The sequence below is a fragment of a genome, unplaced genomic scaffold (assembly GCF_019419815.1).
Source record: "Pyrus x bretschneideri cultivar Hongxiangsu unplaced genomic scaffold, Pyrus_bretschneideri_v1 Contig23, whole genome shotgun sequence".
Taxonomy (NCBI): Eukaryota; Viridiplantae; Streptophyta; class Magnoliopsida; order Rosales; family Rosaceae; genus Pyrus; species Pyrus x bretschneideri.
In genome coordinates, this window is record NW_025999535.1 from 4,765,030 (window position 1) to 4,782,212 (window position 17,183).

At 37.9% G+C, this 17,183-nt stretch overlaps 3 protein-coding genes and 1 pseudogene across 7 annotated transcripts; 3 read left to right on the forward strand and 1 right to left on the reverse strand.

Annotated features, from left to right (window-relative positions):
- The first annotated feature begins 715 nt into the window (after nt 1-715).
- LOC103947598 (putative B3 domain-containing protein Os03g0621600) lies at nt 716-3,179 on the forward strand. The gene is made up of 4 exons (XM_009358514.3): nt 716-979; nt 1,765-2,170; nt 2,255-2,382; nt 2,618-3,179. Exons 1-4 carry the CDS (start codon nt 908-910, stop codon nt 2,918-2,920), a joined length of 909 nt encoding a protein of 302 aa, XP_009356789.2. The 5' UTR covers nt 716-907; the 3' UTR covers nt 2,921-3,179.
- A 531-nt stretch (nt 3,180-3,710) lies between these two features.
- LOC103947666 lies at nt 3,711-6,747 on the forward strand (annotated as a pseudogene).
- Nucleotides 6,748-7,462: 715 nt separating this feature from the next.
- LOC103947599 (uncharacterized GPI-anchored protein At1g61900) lies at nt 7,463-12,392 on the reverse strand. The gene is made up of 8 exons (XM_009358516.3): nt 12,142-12,392; nt 11,395-11,535; nt 10,237-11,100; nt 9,040-9,285; nt 8,917-8,931; nt 8,431-8,571; nt 8,237-8,284; nt 7,463-7,750 (listed from the first exon to the last, which is right to left on the reverse strand). The coding sequence occupies exons 2-8, from the start codon at nt 11,426-11,428 to the stop codon at nt 7,677-7,679; spliced, it is 1,422 nt and encodes a 473-aa protein (XP_009356791.2). The 5' UTR covers nt 11,429-11,535; nt 12,142-12,392; the 3' UTR covers nt 7,463-7,676.
- A 1,397-nt stretch (nt 12,393-13,789) lies between these two features.
- LOC103947600 (protein GAMETE CELL DEFECTIVE 1, mitochondrial) lies at nt 13,790-17,123 on the forward strand. Of its 5 annotated transcripts, none has more exons than XM_048585806.1 (5): nt 13,790-14,000; nt 14,503-14,562; nt 14,679-15,521; nt 15,744-15,933; nt 16,737-17,123. In XM_048585806.1, the coding sequence occupies exons 3-5, from the start codon at nt 14,737-14,739 to the stop codon at nt 16,953-16,955; spliced, it is 1,194 nt and encodes a 397-aa protein (XP_048441763.1). In that variant the 5' UTR covers nt 13,790-14,000; nt 14,503-14,562; nt 14,679-14,736; the 3' UTR covers nt 16,956-17,123. The 5 variants fall into 5 exon arrangements, with proteins under 5 accessions (XP_048441763.1, XP_009356792.2, XP_048441765.1 ...); XM_009358517.3 differs by having other exon boundaries at nt 13,790-13,968; nt 14,503-14,560; XM_048585808.1 differs by lacking the exon at nt 14,503-14,562.
- Nucleotides 17,124-17,183: the final 60 nt, after the last annotated feature.

Below are 17,183 nucleotides of genomic sequence, written 5' to 3' on the forward strand. Positions count from 1 at the left end.
AAATTTTACATTACTAGTGGTGTTTTATTTTTTTGGTGTGCCGGTGATCTCCATTGCGAGTGGAGTACTTATTCTTGCGGCTAGTCATGCTAGCCCTTCCCTTGTAAATGAATTTTAAGAAATAATTTTTGCACTCTTTTTTAAACACTCCTTGATTATCTGTGTCATTTAATTCTTCTTTAAATCCTAAAGGGTTAAAGTCGTGCGAATACTATTTTGCATTCTTTTGGAACCTAGACGATGTTATTGGGCGGCAATTGCCTATCGGCTACTTAGTAACTAGTTTGTAGTTTTTCTTGTTTGGGCTTCGTCCTCAATTTACCTTTTTTTTTTTTTTTGGGCCAAACAATAGATTTTATTAAATTATATGTTAGATTAACAATTGATGAGATTCGAACCCACGTCGATATGCAATGGCTTAACTCATTTCTACAACTGTGGTAAATGATCACTTGTCGGCCTCAATTTACCTTCAAAACAATGTTTTTGTAGAGAATAATGATAAGGGTAAATAAGTTCAATAACGTTTGAAAATCGAAAAATAGCCGTGTCAGATGATGATTTGACCATTTAATTCAATTGCATTAATTCTGGTAAAAGGTGAGTGAATGCAATTTATTAAGCATAGATATGTTTCAAACCTACCTAAATAGTTTTTTTTTTTTTTTTTTTTTTGTCAAAACCTACCTAAATAGTTTTATGTTCCTTTTTTTTTGGAGTAAAAGTGATAATCTACGCTAACAAGGCTAGAGTTGAAGTCGAAACCCGTAAATGGTTAGATATGCCGTAAGAAAAACAAGGGGACAAAGGAAAAGGAAAACTGTAGCTACACAGAGCAGCCATGTATTCCTAGAAAGCTTTCAACTTTGAAAATCGCTGCAGGGCATTGTAGAACAGAAGGGTTCCAATGGCACGGAAGGGTCCACGGAAGAAACAATCGTTTTTCAAGGTCCTACTTGGTGATTTCTCTAAGCATCTGGTAAAATCTTTGCCTTCTTTCTTATAAACTTCTCAAGATCAAATTTTTCACAGTCGTGCTTGCAACTTTTCTCTTCTTGTTTTTGGGTTCGTTTTCTACATTAATCAGGAATTTGAGTGAATGTTAAAAATACCCTTTTCATGGTTTCATGTTTGGATCTACTTTTGTTTATATTTTACTACTTGTGTCGATATATTATAAAGAAATTCACATTTGAAAACTTGTTTGGTTACTCAGAAACCGAGAGAAAAGTGAAAACTGATCCTCAGGGCTTAATCAACCGTGAATGATGACATCAATAGCTTTTGGCTACTGATTTACACACACCGTTTTTCTTCCATACACACTAATTTTTACGTCCTTTGTACACTTGCAAATCCATGATATCCTGGGAGTTGTGTGGACTTCTTTCTCTAAGGAGATTATTGGTGATTGCGATTTGATCGGATTAGGATTGGACTGCATTGGATTGTACAGAATTGTAGAGGATAACAATGATACAATTCTGTGTTTGGTACTACACATGACTAAGTAAGGGATTGTGTGCCAAATTATGGGTGAAGAAGTCATGGGAAGATAGAACAAGAAAATTTTGCTCTACATTATCTCACCCTCTCTGCTCAGGATTAGTCAATAGACGATGGTAGAATTACTTGGAAGGTTAACACTGAATGGTATTAAATATTGAAGTTATCCAGTTTGAATTTTGTTCATTACTGATGCTAAGCTTGCTTAGTTTTATGCATTTATAGTATGGTCTTCTAAGAAGCTGTCAAATTTTGCAGCGTATACCGCATGCGTTTCTCAAAAACTTAAGTGGACTATCGCTTGGCAAATGCGCTCTTAAGGGCCCTAGTGGAAAACGGTTGATTGTGGAACTGGAAGAGAGAGAGAATGGCTTGTTCTTCTATGCGGCGGGTTGGCAGGATTTTGTGAAGGATCATCTTTTACAAGTGGGGGATTTTCTGGTTTTTTATTACTATGGTGAATCCAAATTTAAAGTCAAAATATACGATAAAAGTGCCTGTGAGAAGGATGTAGAGGAAGCCGATGGGAAGAGTGGCAATCCAGCTTCCTTGGAAAATTATAAGGGAAATCAAGCTAGAGTAAAAGAGGAAATTGTTGAATCTGAAGCTGAAAACTACGATACAGACTCTGAAAACAAAGCAACTATTGCTAACAGAAGAAGTGGTAAGTTGTAGATTGTATGTGTATTTTCTGTAACGGCTTTCCTCGCCCCTTCTCGTTATCTTGTTTCAATTTGATGCTGAATAGGGAATGCCATGTCTGGAAAGAGACCTACAACTGGTTATGTAAAAGAAACATCAACCACTTGCTTCACATTCAAATCGGAGAATCCATGTTTCATGGAAACTCTGAAGAAGCATCAAGAATATTGTGTGGTCAGTACTCTGTCACTGATTCTTAAGCCATTTTTTGTTTTGTGAAAACCTTTTCTTATTGTTTTGGAAAAGAGTAATATTACTTTTCTAAAATATTTTCAAGAAAGCTTCCTTGAAAGTTCCACCACGTGTTAGGGAGTCCACTACAGTGAGTATTAGACTTCGGTACAAAGTTAATGAATCTGTTTCTATGTCTAAGACAAATGGACTCTCCATCGATATTTTAAAATTTCAGGTGATTCCAAAGAAACTAGCCATATCTGAAGGTCTTTTGAGCATGGGCACTGTAATGCTTCGAAATGAATCCGGAAGATCATGGTGTGCTAAAGTTATACTTCGTCCCAAGTCATCTTTCCATCGCATGGAATTGACGACAGGTTGGGCAGAATTTTGTAACGCAAACCAGATTTCAGTTGGGGACACTGTCATTTTTGAGTTTGTCAAGCAAAGCGTAATTCAAATTCATGTTTTCAGAGCAGTGAGAGGCAAGAGGTGTGCTGTGGTACTAGATACCCTCAATGTAAAGAACGAAATCTAGTTAAAAATGTCTTGACTGCAATTCACATCTGCATTCTGCGCAAACGCAATCTTCTTGTATTTTCTGCCCCAGCCACGGGCAGCCAGTCTTCTGTTTCTGTGATATATCTACTGATTGTTTTGTGGTAGCTTTTTGTTTCTATGATGCAGAACTTGAATTGAGAGAGATGAGTTGAGTTGAGCTTGTGCACATGTAAGATGTTAGCCATTCATCCAAGATGGGACTGAATTCAAATGCCATTTATATCTCGTTCTTTATATTTTAATCCCTCGTCTCATCTCAGAAAAACCAGCTTCAAAGTTGGTCTCGTAAACGTGCTGAGTATCAATCCCATGGTTGTTCAAGCTCAACTTTCTTTAGTTGTCAAAAAACTCATCTTGCATCAACTTCTTTTTGTTCCTCTAGCCTCATGATTGAGTCAATCAAAGAAGAATCAACAGATATAAAAAAGCGGAGGAGGACACAAGGGGCGTGCCAAAATTTTCTTTCCTTACAACTGTTGATAATCTTTCATACTGGTTCTGCATTTGTTTCGGTTCTGAAAATTTAACTTCATTCACAAAGGAAAAGAAAACGAACAAGTGAAGCGCAAGGTAATCGGGAAAAAGTCCTAATATCAAAAAGTCCAAAAAGATAAAGCAAAGGCCATCTCAATGCAATACCCGAACTCTCATTTTGGGTCCAATGCAGATGATTCAAATGTTCAAACTCAAATTTGAGTGTCGAGTCTAACAGCTTTTCTCTGTGCGCATGGGCTGTGTTTGTGTATGATGCAGATTTAACTCACGAAATGACGTGAGCGAGGACATTGCAACTAAATATCAATGTTACATTAACTACGTTTATATATATATATATATATATTGATGCGTCGGTACTAAATGTTGACGCCATATCAAATACCGATGAAATATTCGTTGTTAACATGACAATGATATTCAGTTGCAATATCATCGTTGAAGTTTTTCAAGTCTGAGTCATGCACAGCTCCGTGTACTAAATTCAAGTCGTTAATATGACACTAATATTCGGTTGCAATGTCAATGAATGATCAATTGCATTCATTGATAAAATTTCACTAGTGGTTTAGCTTTCACTTATGAACCCTGGCTCCCTTTTATGTTTCTCCAACCTGCACAAATATTTTATTTTTTTAGGCTATTATACACTGACATAGATTGTTATTAATTTATCGGGGGGGTGTTTGGCAGTTACTTGGATTAGGATGATGAAGCTTGTAAACGAGTTTGTAGCATAATAAACTTTAAACTTTGGTTCCTTAGCTCATATGTAGTTGCTATAGAGAGAGGGTCGGGCAGGAAAGAGAGAAAAGAGAGTTGTACAAAAATTCTGTCTTTTTTAGGGGAAATTTTTCATTGTTGCCGGAATACGGATGGTACACCATGTGTTTTTATATAAGTGGTAGGAAATTTTATTTTTTAAGTTATTAACTTTTTAACATACATATCCCACCATTTGTATAGTGACATATAATGTACCATCCCATGTACTAATCACACTAAAAAATTTCTCCTTTTTCACCTATATTTTGACTTTATTTATAATAAACATAACAAACTTACTTGCCCTACAAGTAAGAAAGCCTAAGATTTCTCTCTCGATCAGAAATTTGCTACTTCAAAACCCTAGCGTGGCTGGCAAACCTCGAACAGCTGAACTACACCACTCTCTCTACATTCAACAGCGAAACATATAGAGCACCTGCAGCCAGCGACAATGTTCAGGATCTCAATCTTCGTCGTCCCTCTTCAGAACGTCCTCATCCCTCTCCAGAACATCTTCGTTCCTCTTCAGAACGGTGTCGTCGACCCCCGTCGTTGGGAAGCCATTGTCGACCCCAGCCTTCTTCACACCCCGGACCCCGGCTATTCGATTTGGCTCCATATTATCGTTTCAAACTCAGCAGCAACAACAGCGGACATTGTCGTTTCGGCAGCCACCGTTGCTTCAGCCTGCTGGGCCTATGCACTTCGGAGTCCATTTTCTACGCATCAAGAGCCAACGCCCTTCCGTTGCTCCTCTCAGATGGCTGCCATTGCTCCTCTCTTTTTCACTCTCCCCGGTTGCGATATTCAAGTAAGGTTTTCTCTTTTGTTATTGATTATACAGTGCACTTCCCTAACCCTAGCTTTCACTTTTCGTTTTGATTTTGAATTTTCTAAAATCTATCTTAATTTTTGGCTTCCTCTAGCCATTTTAATTTTAGTTAACGACGTTCTTAATTTAGCACAAGTAGCTCTGTAGCTCTTCGAGAATTTGAAATCAGACGTTTGAAATGTTGAAATCAAGGGTTTAATCTATGTATGTTTAATTATTTATCTATTCTTGGTGGATAAGAATCAATTTCTGTAGCACTTTTTTATATTTGACTGGCAGTTTCGAAATAAGCGTTGCAGGTTCATTTAGGGTTTTTCCTATGTATGTTTGGTTGTTATATTTGATTTAGTTGATTGAGGACTGTTTATATATCTCTTCTTTTAGCATTTGTGATTTCTGTTTGATTTCTGCTTCCTATTGTGTTTAATGTCCTTGTAACTGGGGTTTCTTGTTTGTTTGTATCTCAGTCGACGAAAGAAACCATCAGCAACGTAAACGATGTCTCACTCGAAATTACTAAGCAGCTGCTCACGACTGAAGGCAAAGAGAAGAACATGGTGTACTCCCCGCTGTCCATCCAGGTTGTGCTGTGGCTGTTAACGGCCGGGTCAAAGGGTCCCACAAGGGAGCAGTTGCTCGCTTTCCTCAGGTCCAAGTCCACGGACCAACTCAACTCCCTTGCCTCCCATCTTGTCCCTCTGATCTTCACAGAGGGATCTACCAAAGGCGGTCCCTGCCTAAGTTTTGCCAATGGCCTTTGGGTTAAGGATACTATTCCCATCAAACCTTCTTTCAAAGAGGTTGTGGACACTGCTTACAAGGCAGCTATAAAACATGTTAGTTTTGTGAACCCTGAGGAAGTGAGACGTGAAGTGAATTTATGGGCCGAGAAGGCGACGAAAGGCCTTATCACTGAGGCTCTTTCTCCTGGGTTAATTGACCACACCACCACTCTTATATTTTCAAATGCTTTATACTTCAAAGGCCTTTGGAGCAGAAAGTTCGATGCATCGATAACAATAACGGACAACTTCCACCTTCTCAACGGTACTTCCGTTAAGGCGCCGTTCATGAGAAGCTCCGGAGAACATTTTGTTAGAGCCTTTGACGGCTTCAAAGTCTTGAGGCTTCCTTATTCACAAGGTGAAGACAAGGAGCGGCCGTTTTCGATGTACTTGTTGCCGCCATATGAAACATATGGGCTCCTAGCTTTAGGTGAAGACAAGGAGCGGCAGTTTTCGATGTACTTGTTGCTGCCAGATGAAAAATATGGGCTCCCAGCTTTGGTCGAGAGAGTTTGTTCCGAGCCTGGTTTCTTAGATCGCCATCAACCCGGAAGACGAGTCCCAGTTGGTGACTTCAAAATCCCAAGGTTTAAGATTACCTCCGGCTTTACAGCTTCTGAAATTCTCATGGATTTAGGACTGGTGTTGCCTTTCAATGGTGACGGTGATTTGACAGAGATGTTGGAATCAGGTATAGGTGAGGCCAAAATGATTCATAAATCCTTCATTGAAGTTGATGAAGAAGGCACAAAAGCTGCAGCCGCTTCTGTTTTTCACACACTTATGTGTTCGACTGGACCGGTTGAACGGATTGAAGATATAGACTTCGTGGCTGATCACCCATTCCTGCTGTTGATCAGAGAGGAAACGACTGGGACTGTTATGTTCATTGGTCACGTGCTGAATCCGCTTAAAGAATGATCTTATCATAGATAGGGTCAGAAAATCTTTCCTCTAGGTTTTGTTTCTACGCATGCTTGTTTATGTTTCACTTAGATCAGGTAGTCCATTTAATGTAATTAAGCACTCGTACTCGTTTTTCTGGACGGAAATAACTAGTACTCTTATGTTTGGATTGCCTAATATTTTTACATTTGAGATTCGACGGTTGCTTTGCGTTTCCCCAGAAAATATTGGCTTTTAATAGGAAATGAACGAACATGATGATGAGATATTTTGATCTAGACCATAGTATCATATCCAATCTCATCTTGTTTTCGTTAATTTATATTTAATTGTGCAAACAAAAGGGTCTCTGGACTCGCCGGTGCTTGTTTGTCTAACATCGCCACCGGAGCAGGTTGAGGCCACGGCTGCTTGATGCATTGCACCGTCCTTTAGGATACAAAGTTTTTCCTTCATCAGATGGAAGGTGTACTTTTTGAGTTGATTTAACAAAAGTGAGTGAGGAACGAGGATGGTTGATACTTTTTTAAGGTTCCTTCAAATTAAAAACTAAAAGTCTCATGTTCGAAACCCATTGTTAGTGGGAAAGCCAGACTTGCGGCCAAAGGGAGACTAGCCAGAAATGCCTCTATGAGACTGCCTAGCTTCTCGAAGGGATGGATAACTGTAGCTTGCCACTAATTGTCCCTCTTAACAAAATAAATAAAAACATTGTAACTTGCCAACTTTGTGGTAAACCTAAAAATCGGCTTTTTTTTTTATAACCCAATCGGGTCAATGTAACATATAATTTAACCGGATCATTGTCTCATAATTGCCAGGAATAGAGACAGAACTGCTATACATGGAAACTACTACTCAAAATATACAAGAAAAATCCACACATAAATTGCCAAACGTCCCTAAAATTCAAACCACCCCAACCCTCAGTCCATATATCTATCTCCTCAGTACAACAGGGTACCCAAAACTAAAAATGAAAAAACGGGTACAATAAATTCCAGCTCACCACCACGACAGCCTGCATCATCAACGCATCGTTTTTACAGTGTTAGACATATTTTCCCTGCGTGAGAACGTCTAAAGAAAGGGCAAAGAAGAAATACAAATCCCAAACTACCAAATGGTAGACGAAAGCGCTCATGCTTAACACTGCACATTATATGGACCATAATAAATCTGAATACTAGTATGTTAAACACCTACAACTCAATTCACTTGCACAACACAAAAGGCTTCTTTTATTTTCACAACACAAAACACTTCTTCCGAAAATTGAACTGATATTCCTTCGTTTGGTTGACATTTTTTTCATTTGAATAACACCCCGATCGTATGATTAGCTATTGTGTCAGCTTCACTAAAGAGGGCAGCTTTCATTTTTTTTTTCTTTTTCCAATGTAATTATGTTTGTCCATGCTTTGACTTTGTTAAGCACACTAAACCAAAAAGAACGAAGGAAATTCACATATGCACAGAAGAAATTGGATAATGCAGCGACACATACCAGGATTTTTAAAAGTCTCCGATGTTGGTAGTGCAGGCAATGACATCTCTGCAAAGCATAGTAGCCATGAGGTAATGCACTTACACATAAAGGAAAATATGCAATTTATAGAATCCCAGTATTATTTGTCACATGGTATATAGATTTTCTGAGGGAAAAGGGCAACAAAAGTTATTCTTTGCCCAATCAATTACCAGGTGCACAAAAGGACAACGATGAAACTGAGGAAGATGAAGGCCATGGCGCTGCAGTGTTGTCACTCAAATCACATGAAAAGCTGAAACCTGTTGTATTGTCAATTATCGCATCTGCAGGCAAGCTTCGAAGTAAACACCCTGCATTTGAGCAAAATTGAAAGTACCAATTTTATAAGAATAATGATTCAGGAATTACTTGATCACCGCCGCCAAGTACATATGAGGGATCATGAAGCCAACATTACACTCTAGAACACCTAGGAAATGTACATTTAGGATACATATTGCTAAAACACCCTGCATTTGATCTAAGTGACACCAATTTCGGTTACACTAATAGCATTGCAACCGGCATTTTATAAAGCACCCACAACACAGTACAAAGAATATTCCCACTGCTAAAGCATGAAATTGGATATCAAACATTCACAAAGAATATAATCAATCAACAAAAGAAACAGGAGAAGATTGAAAATGTCATACCTTGTTGCACGTATTCTGTTGCAGTGCCCACCAGGGATCCAGGGAAAAAAAAAGGTAAAAGATCAGATATAATGAAAGAAAAGAGGAAAAATAATTAAAAGAATGGCATGGCGGGATGAGCACCTTGAATGCTAAAGTCTTTCAAGTCAATATCACAAAGCTCATAAACATTTTCCATCACCCCGCCTTTTCTCAACATGGACCCAAACACTGAAGCACAGATTATAGCTTGTCTATTTGTAATTAACATTTGCTTTTGTATTCCCGAAATATAAGTGTTTAATGAGCTACAGCAGGAAGGACTCGGGGCAGCAACATTGCGACATGATTTAACTACTTCTGAAGGCTGCTTAAATTCCAAAGGGCAAACTGCACAAGTGAAAATCATTTTCATGAGAAAAGATGGTACGGTATATAACAAGTCCAAAAATACACAGCATGTAAAGATGTAACCATCAAGCTACTAAAAACCAAGTAAAACGTATGTGGTTCATGTACAAGTATAAGCAAGCCAAATCTCAAACTTAAAACTACAGGGCAAAAGTGGGTAAAAAACTGAAAGGTTTATCATATTTCTGTTCACAAGCCAGTGAAAAAGTGGGTAAATATACTTTGGATGCTTCACTCATTTCATGACTGAATTGGTAATTAGTGAATCAATATGCCGCCTAATGCAGCTTCACTTGTCCTTATGTTACCCAACACAAGGTTGTAAAACTGTTGTGCGCTGTTGGTTTTAAACACAACCAACTTGTACAATTTCCGTAAGAATATGGCATTACATTCAGCACATGTACCTCCAGAGAAATTATTCATGAGTGAACACTACCTACTGCAGATAAACATATTGATTAACTAGGCTAAATAAATATTAGTGAAGAAGAATCAATGATTAGGTTACCCTAAAACATAGTACAAAAAAAATTTTAAAAAAAAAAAAAAAAATAAAAAAAATAAAAAACTTAAACAATTCCTCCAGAAAGAACCAAATAAAAATGGTAATACTAGAGACGCAAGTCCTTCATTGGCCAGGAAAGGTTACACATGAAATTAACAATATGACTCATAAAATGAAACGAAAGTAACAAATGGTGATCCTTTAAGTTTACTTTCTCTTATCAGTTCAAACAAATTGTCTTTTCATTTTCTATATTGACACTAAAAAATTCATATTTTAATAAATGGAGGAACCTGCTTACTGCATTCACTGTTTTTTTCTATACTTCAGATAAGATGAACAACTTAACAATAGATTAGATGCTGAAACCACAATTTCTGAAGTGTAAATAAATTAGTTGTACAGATACTTGAAAACTGTACCTTTGTTAACTTTGCAGGCAGACAATATTCGAAATGCAGTATTGGCAGCATCTGATGAGAGTTTCCTTGAAAGATATGAAAAAACCACACCTTTACAATCACTTAGAGTATCAGTATAATTAAGCCCACCCACTAAATTTTTATTCTCATTCATCATCAATTGTTTTCCTGAGATCCTTAGTGCAGCATCCGCTATTGCATGCTGGCAAATTGGTCTGCAGCACTCTTTGAGAGGGTCAACAGTTGTGCAAGCCTCCACTAAACTGCTTGTATTTACTGTTTTCTCAAAGGCATTAATGTCCTTCACTGGACAGGACCCACCAGTAAGATTTGACGAATTTATGGAGCAGAGTGTAGGTACTGAACTGTTTGCACCCCTACTGGCTAAGATACTGATGATATCTTTAAAACAATCATTTGCGACTGAATTTTGCAGAACCAACTTATCAGAGTTGATACTATAGAGACCCTGGAAGATGCGGATTAAACTACTAAACTGCGGGCAACACATTACATTTCCTAATATTGCCGCCAAAGGTTGAAAGCAATCAGTAGCTGTCTTTTCTATTACACTTGATATGGTAGAAAAATTCACAGGACACTTCCCGGTTAAAACAGGCTCATATCTTGTCGGAAAATTCGGGTACATCGGTTGTGAAGGTTCATCTGCAGGATTTGGGTAGTTTGGAATAACAGCTGGTGATATTTCAATGGGATTAAAGAACCCAGTAGTAGGTGGATTAGCTAGGCCTAGCTCTGCCACGGAAGAAGCATTACTTGGGTCAAATACTGTCTGCACTGCCATGACATCTTGGAAACTGGATAACCAGATAAAGAATAATAATAACTGGCAGCACAAAGAACCTGCAGTGACATATAAGCCTGTCTTCAGAAGAAGTAGCAAGGACACATTACTCATTGACCAAAATACAATGCATATATTGCAAGTTTAGATTTACTTCCAAAGAAAAGCTACCAACATAATCAATTCCAGCAATACCTAATGGATAGCTATCCTCTGGTCATAAAAACTTTACACTAAGGAACGAGACCTTAATATTTTGCCGCACATTAAGTAGTATTGTAACCATCTTTTTGTTCGTCCTGCCCATACCAAAGAATCCATAAACAAGCTATTTAGAATAAATACAAACTTACCTTTATGATGAATAGCAGCCTTTAAACAATCCATAACTCCCAAAGCCCTTGAGTACCATTGAGATTTACATTAGTAAGTGGTACTTGAGTTCGTGACAGGCCCAAAAATAGCTCAACCCAATGCAGCAATACCTATGCCACCTTCAAGCATCAACACAAACCCAGAAGGGAAACTCATTAACTCCTCTCGAGTGCAGATAAAAAGGCATAATTGTGCTTCGAATATACGCTCTTTTGGATTAATAATATGCTTTCAATATACACAAGTATAACACATAATCCACCTGATATATAACACATAATCACAACCCTAAGTAGATGCAAGCTTGCATTCGCAACTAGGCTGAATAATTCGGTGTCTCTAGTGTGACCATTCAAGGTGAATTCTTTCACTCTTCAGAAATCAAAGCACACAAACAATTACCTAAATTTTCTTACTTTCGAACAAGAACCCGATGAGAAATAATCAAACGGAAATTTATGAAGCTATAAAACTGAAAAGCCACACTGAACTGAAGATTGAAATAACTCGTAGATTGACAAATCTGAGATACCACTGACAAAGTGTAGCAAATCTTAAAATTCCCAATTTTTTTTAATCTAAAAATAAATTAAAAAACTTTAACTACCATAAAAAAAAGTTGCTTCCTTTTCACTGTATTTTTCCAGACTTCTCGGCCACCGAACAGCAGATAATCACATGAATTTAAGCAACAAAAAAAGGAACCAAAAGAAACAGAAAAGTACCTGAAGACATTGAAGCCATCGAACATAGTTTTAGTGAGAAATTGAAAGGATTTCCGGGTTCGGGATCGTGAAGCTTAGCAAGCAGGCATGGCTTTCGGAAGGATGGGTCGGAAAACTGGTCGATTTGGACGCCCGGAATCTGAGCCGAGCTGAGCTGAAATGGAGGTGGGGTGCTCAGTCGTGGGGGGTTGTGTGTGCGTGTCTGTTCAGTAAAACTGCTTTTGTGCTTTTTGGGTGGTGGATATAGTGGACGACAGCGGTCTCAACCTCGGCCCTTTATTGACTTCTACGGTTTTTACCCATTTCACAAACCATTTGCCAAGTACCAACTCACCCATAGAATTATACAAATATTTTATTACAAAATAACACTAGCATCTTATGATCCTTATTTACACCGAGGAAAATTATGAAACTTTATTTAACGATAAATAGTTGAGTCGGTAAAGATCATTCTTTTTACCAGACAAAATTTAGATTTAAGTTTTGTTGTTGGATATTTCTTTTGGTGGACGATTTGTAAAAACAAAAAAAAATGTCTAAGATCCTCTATATAAGTTCTTAAAGAGGTTGGTGACATGTTTTGACTCTGAGATCAGGTAACAACCCTTCCTCTAAACTTTTTTTGACCAAAAAAAAAAAGAAAAGAAATTGTAGATTTTTTAGATCAGATTTGATTGATTTAGAGTGAAGTGTACTTAACTTATGAATTTAGATGTGGATAGATTTTTAAGTCTCAAAATTATATAGAATCATACGTGTATTTCTGTCATTACGTGATACGGAGATGATATTAATTTTCTATGTTTCAATTTGGAGATTGATTGATGGGATCCACATGTAATCTCGAACCCTCTATTGTAGAAGAAGTGACGTATACAAGGTTTTATCAATTACCAAAATCATTGGACAAATACTTATGACTGTTTATGACACCAGATTATGGTCAATTCAAATCCATTTATATTGTGGAAAAGGATCCGGATTCTGAGGATTTCATGATTGTAATCGTTCATCATACATCGTATGGTCATAAATTATTTCAAAATTTAAAATTAAATATAAATAATACCTAACAAAAACTGATCGCATGATATACAATGAACGGTTACTATCACGGAATCTCTAGGATCCCCAGAACAAGGCTCCAACAAAGATTTTTTCCTTGTAGTGTGATTTGTTTAAGTCTGGTTATCGTGTTGTGTCTAAGATTGTCACACCGTGAATGCACTATGATTATTTTAAACCGTTAATAATAGTTCACTCATTCTTATAAAAATCTATCTCTTTTTAGTTACTAAAAGTGATCATCACATTCTTTTTTGTTCTCTTACACTCATTTATTTAATTGTAGTATTAAAATTAGAGTAGTGAAAGGATAACTAAAATGAAATTTTTATCCAACCGGTCCGAAATTTTCTTATTTCTTAAATTATTATAATAGTTTTGAAGTTTCTCTCTTTTCCTAATAATAATAAAAATAAAAAGAAAATTAAAAAAATAAATGCGTGAAATCACTATTCTTTACTTATGGTTGCGTTGACTTGTTCTAATTTCATCCGAGTCCACTTAATGGATAGGGCTGGGCCCATTAAGCTGTACAATTCAAGGCCCATGACGTGGTCTAGGCCTATCGGGGTCGCCCGACGATCAAAAGGCTGGATTTTCCGAGTACATTAGCCGCCGAGGGTTTGGGGGTTTACATCTTTCTTCCACACCATCTTCACCACTGCCCGTCTCGGTTCCGATCAATGCAGTGAACCACGAAAATGATTTAGTTCAGATTTAGGGTTTTGCTTCAATGAATTGAATCCTGCAGCTTTCAGCGTACGCATCTCTCTTCAATGTATTTTACGTGTATACGTATTTTGTAATTTGATTTTCGTTTGTTCGGCTGCTGAGAAAATGCTGTGAATTCATATGTCGTAGCATTTCTGACGAACTGGAATTCAATTCATATGTCTGTTTGTGTGTCTGCTGCTGTTTGTTCTTGGGAAAAATGTAATTATTGGCTGCGACTCATATGAACAGATATTTCGATATGATTTTTAAAATTAAAGTTGGGGTTTTGGTTTTTTTTCAATCTGCATTAGCTAATCGGAGCGAGCGGCTTTTGAGATGCTTATCGATTGCTGTTTTGTTTTGCATTGAGATTTTCGGGGTTGTAAATATAGATAGTGAAGATCCCAACTTTATATGTGCGTTTGTACTTGCATGTATAGATTTTATATGTCATTTCTATGCTAGATTAAAATGTTTTGTTTCGTCTCTGGGGAAATGTATTTACTGGTTGTGAACAGAGCAATTAATGGTTCTTACCCGATGAATGTGATTTAAATTTCTTTCATTTTCAACGTGCAGAAATGGCATCAGATCAGTACATCGGGTTATGAATTCGTTAACTGGCCATATTTGATCTGTGTATGTCACTGTTTTGTGTTTTAGTATATGCATTGCACTTGATTCGTTTACGGAGTTGTGTTAGATAAATAAATGTGGAGGCTTAAGAGATATCCCTTTTCTTTCTGGTGAATTAGGATATTTGGTACCTGTGGTGTGGTTAGTAGATTGCGTCCTGGGCAAAATACTGCAGCAATGCAGAATCTGCACCGTGTTATTTCTCGTCTTTCCTCAACTTCACTTGGCACGAGTACAGCAAAGTTTCTGAGAGAGAAAAGCAAACCGACTTTGGGAAGCACTGGTGTGCTTCCATTGAAGAATGGTATCGAATCTTGTCAGTTTATCACTCCCCGATTCTTTTCTTTCAGCTCTGGAGGTGATGGTGAAAATGCTGGTAAAGACGAGTGGGATAAACCCCCGTCTGGGACATTCAGCAATAATGCATCAGATGATTTGGGGTGGGATAAACCTCCGCCTGGAACATTTAGCAATAATGCATCAGATGATTTGGGGTGGGATACTACATCAGCGTGGTCGACTGGATTGACCAAGGAGCATTTTGATGGGGAGGTGGTAGGCCGACGGACAAGTGGGCCCGAACCGTCTCAATCATCAGTGGTATCTGGTTTGCAAGAAATTGAGGATAGGATAAGGGAACTGGAAGAAGAGAACAAGAAAAGCAAAAAGTTTGTGGATGGGTGGGGAGAAAGATTGCGGGAGATAAGTGTGCTTCTGAAGCAAGTGCGTGAGCCTGGTGCAAGAGGGTCTTATCTCAAGGACTCAGAGAAGGCTGAGATGTATAAGAAGCACAAGGAAAACCCTGAGGTTTATACTGTTGAGAGGCTGGCTAAGGATTATAGGATTATGAGGCAGAGAGTGCATGCTATTCTTTGGCTCAAAGAGCTTGAGGAGGAAGAGGAGAAAAAGCTTGGTCGTCCTTTAGATGATTCTGTTGAGCTCCTGCTTGACACCTGCCCAGAGTAAGATATCAATTCACAAGCATTACTTCTATTATATACAAAGGGTCCTATAGTTCTAATAATTTTGTAATGATATCAATTATTTTGTGCATACTTCATACTGATGGTATAGGTTTCCTGCTGCGTTAATTGTAGTCGCAAATTTATAAGCTTAGTGGTGCGTGGCTGATCTAATAGCCAGATTGTATTTCTCATAGTGCATAACTCCTTTCCTCCTTTCAGATTTTTTAATTCTCATGACCGCGAATTCCACGTGGCATCCCTTCCCTACAAACCTGATTTCAAGGTTATGCCAGAGGGTTGGGACGGTACCACCAGAGATTTGGATGAAGTTCATTATGAAATCTCGAAGAAAGAAGATGAAATGCTCTATCACGAGTTTGTCCAGAGAATGAACTTCAACAAAATGAAAGTAAGTTCCATAATCCTGACTTTTCCATGAGAAAAGAAAGCAATCCAACGTTAATAATTAAGAAAAAAGCATAGTTCTGTACTACAAAGTATTACTGCTATTATTGGCGTTACTGTTACGTCTGCTCATTATTATTAGCTTTTCTTTCTCTTTGTTCATATTTTTGTCTTCAAGGATGAATCATTGGAAGCATATTATGTTTTTGCATCATGCTTTTCTTTGTCCCACTAAAGTCGCATCAATAGTTATTGTATTTCTCCTCTACATACCTCTTTATACGAACAACTGATGGACTTTACGGTGTACAAGCAAACTGGTTAGGAGAGTATTAAGTGGGTTTCCATAAGACAAGGTGATAGATTAGCAAGTCTTAACTGGGGATGTGGGTTGACAAATTTGGTGACTGAAATTAAGTGCCGTATCCATTTGCGGTGTATGTAGAATTTTGATGTCTTCGCTATGCATTTGTTTGTGGGTCCAATTTCTGGTTCTTTGAACTTATGAGTTGAAAATTAGTGTGATATCAATTATCAAGTTGTATTGACGCATCGGGTAAAAGGGGTTTTGTCTATCCATCCATGCTCCAAGGATAATAAAAGGGAAGTACTTTCATTGAAAAGGAAAAGACGGTTTCTTTGTAATTAAAGAATGACCCGTATATAGGGTGGCTCAAGGCGTGTTTTCTGTCTATGCTCTGCCCATTGCGCTGCACATTGACTATTCAGTTTTGTGATTAATACCCTTAGTATTGTCTGTCAATGATTTTTGTTATCCGTTTAAATGACGGTTTCACTTGTGTGCAGATGAAAGGAGAGGTCTTCTGCCACAAGCATAGTCGTCGTCGGACTTCACACGGGTGGAACTTCACCGTTGAAAAACTCGGACCCAGAGGAAAGCGTGGAGGTGGCGGTGGCTGGAAGTTTGTTAGCCAGCCAGATGGTTCAAGCCGACCGCTTAATGAAACGGAGAAAATGTACGTGAAGCGAGAAACACCCCGCCACCGGCGCAAGATCCTTCCGTGACGATGAAGCTATTTTGTTATTTGAGTTAGCTGTTGTTATCAAGCATATTTGTAGTTGGTGCAAATGTTGTGTGGGTCTGGTTAGGTGGTGATAATTGTGTCACCTAGTTTGGCCTTTGTATCTTTTTGCTTAGGATTCTTTGCTTCGCTATTTAATTGCCTTCACCAACCCTGTTTCTTTCTCAGTGGTCAATGCAACTGTTTCACTAATAACCATCGAACATTTTAT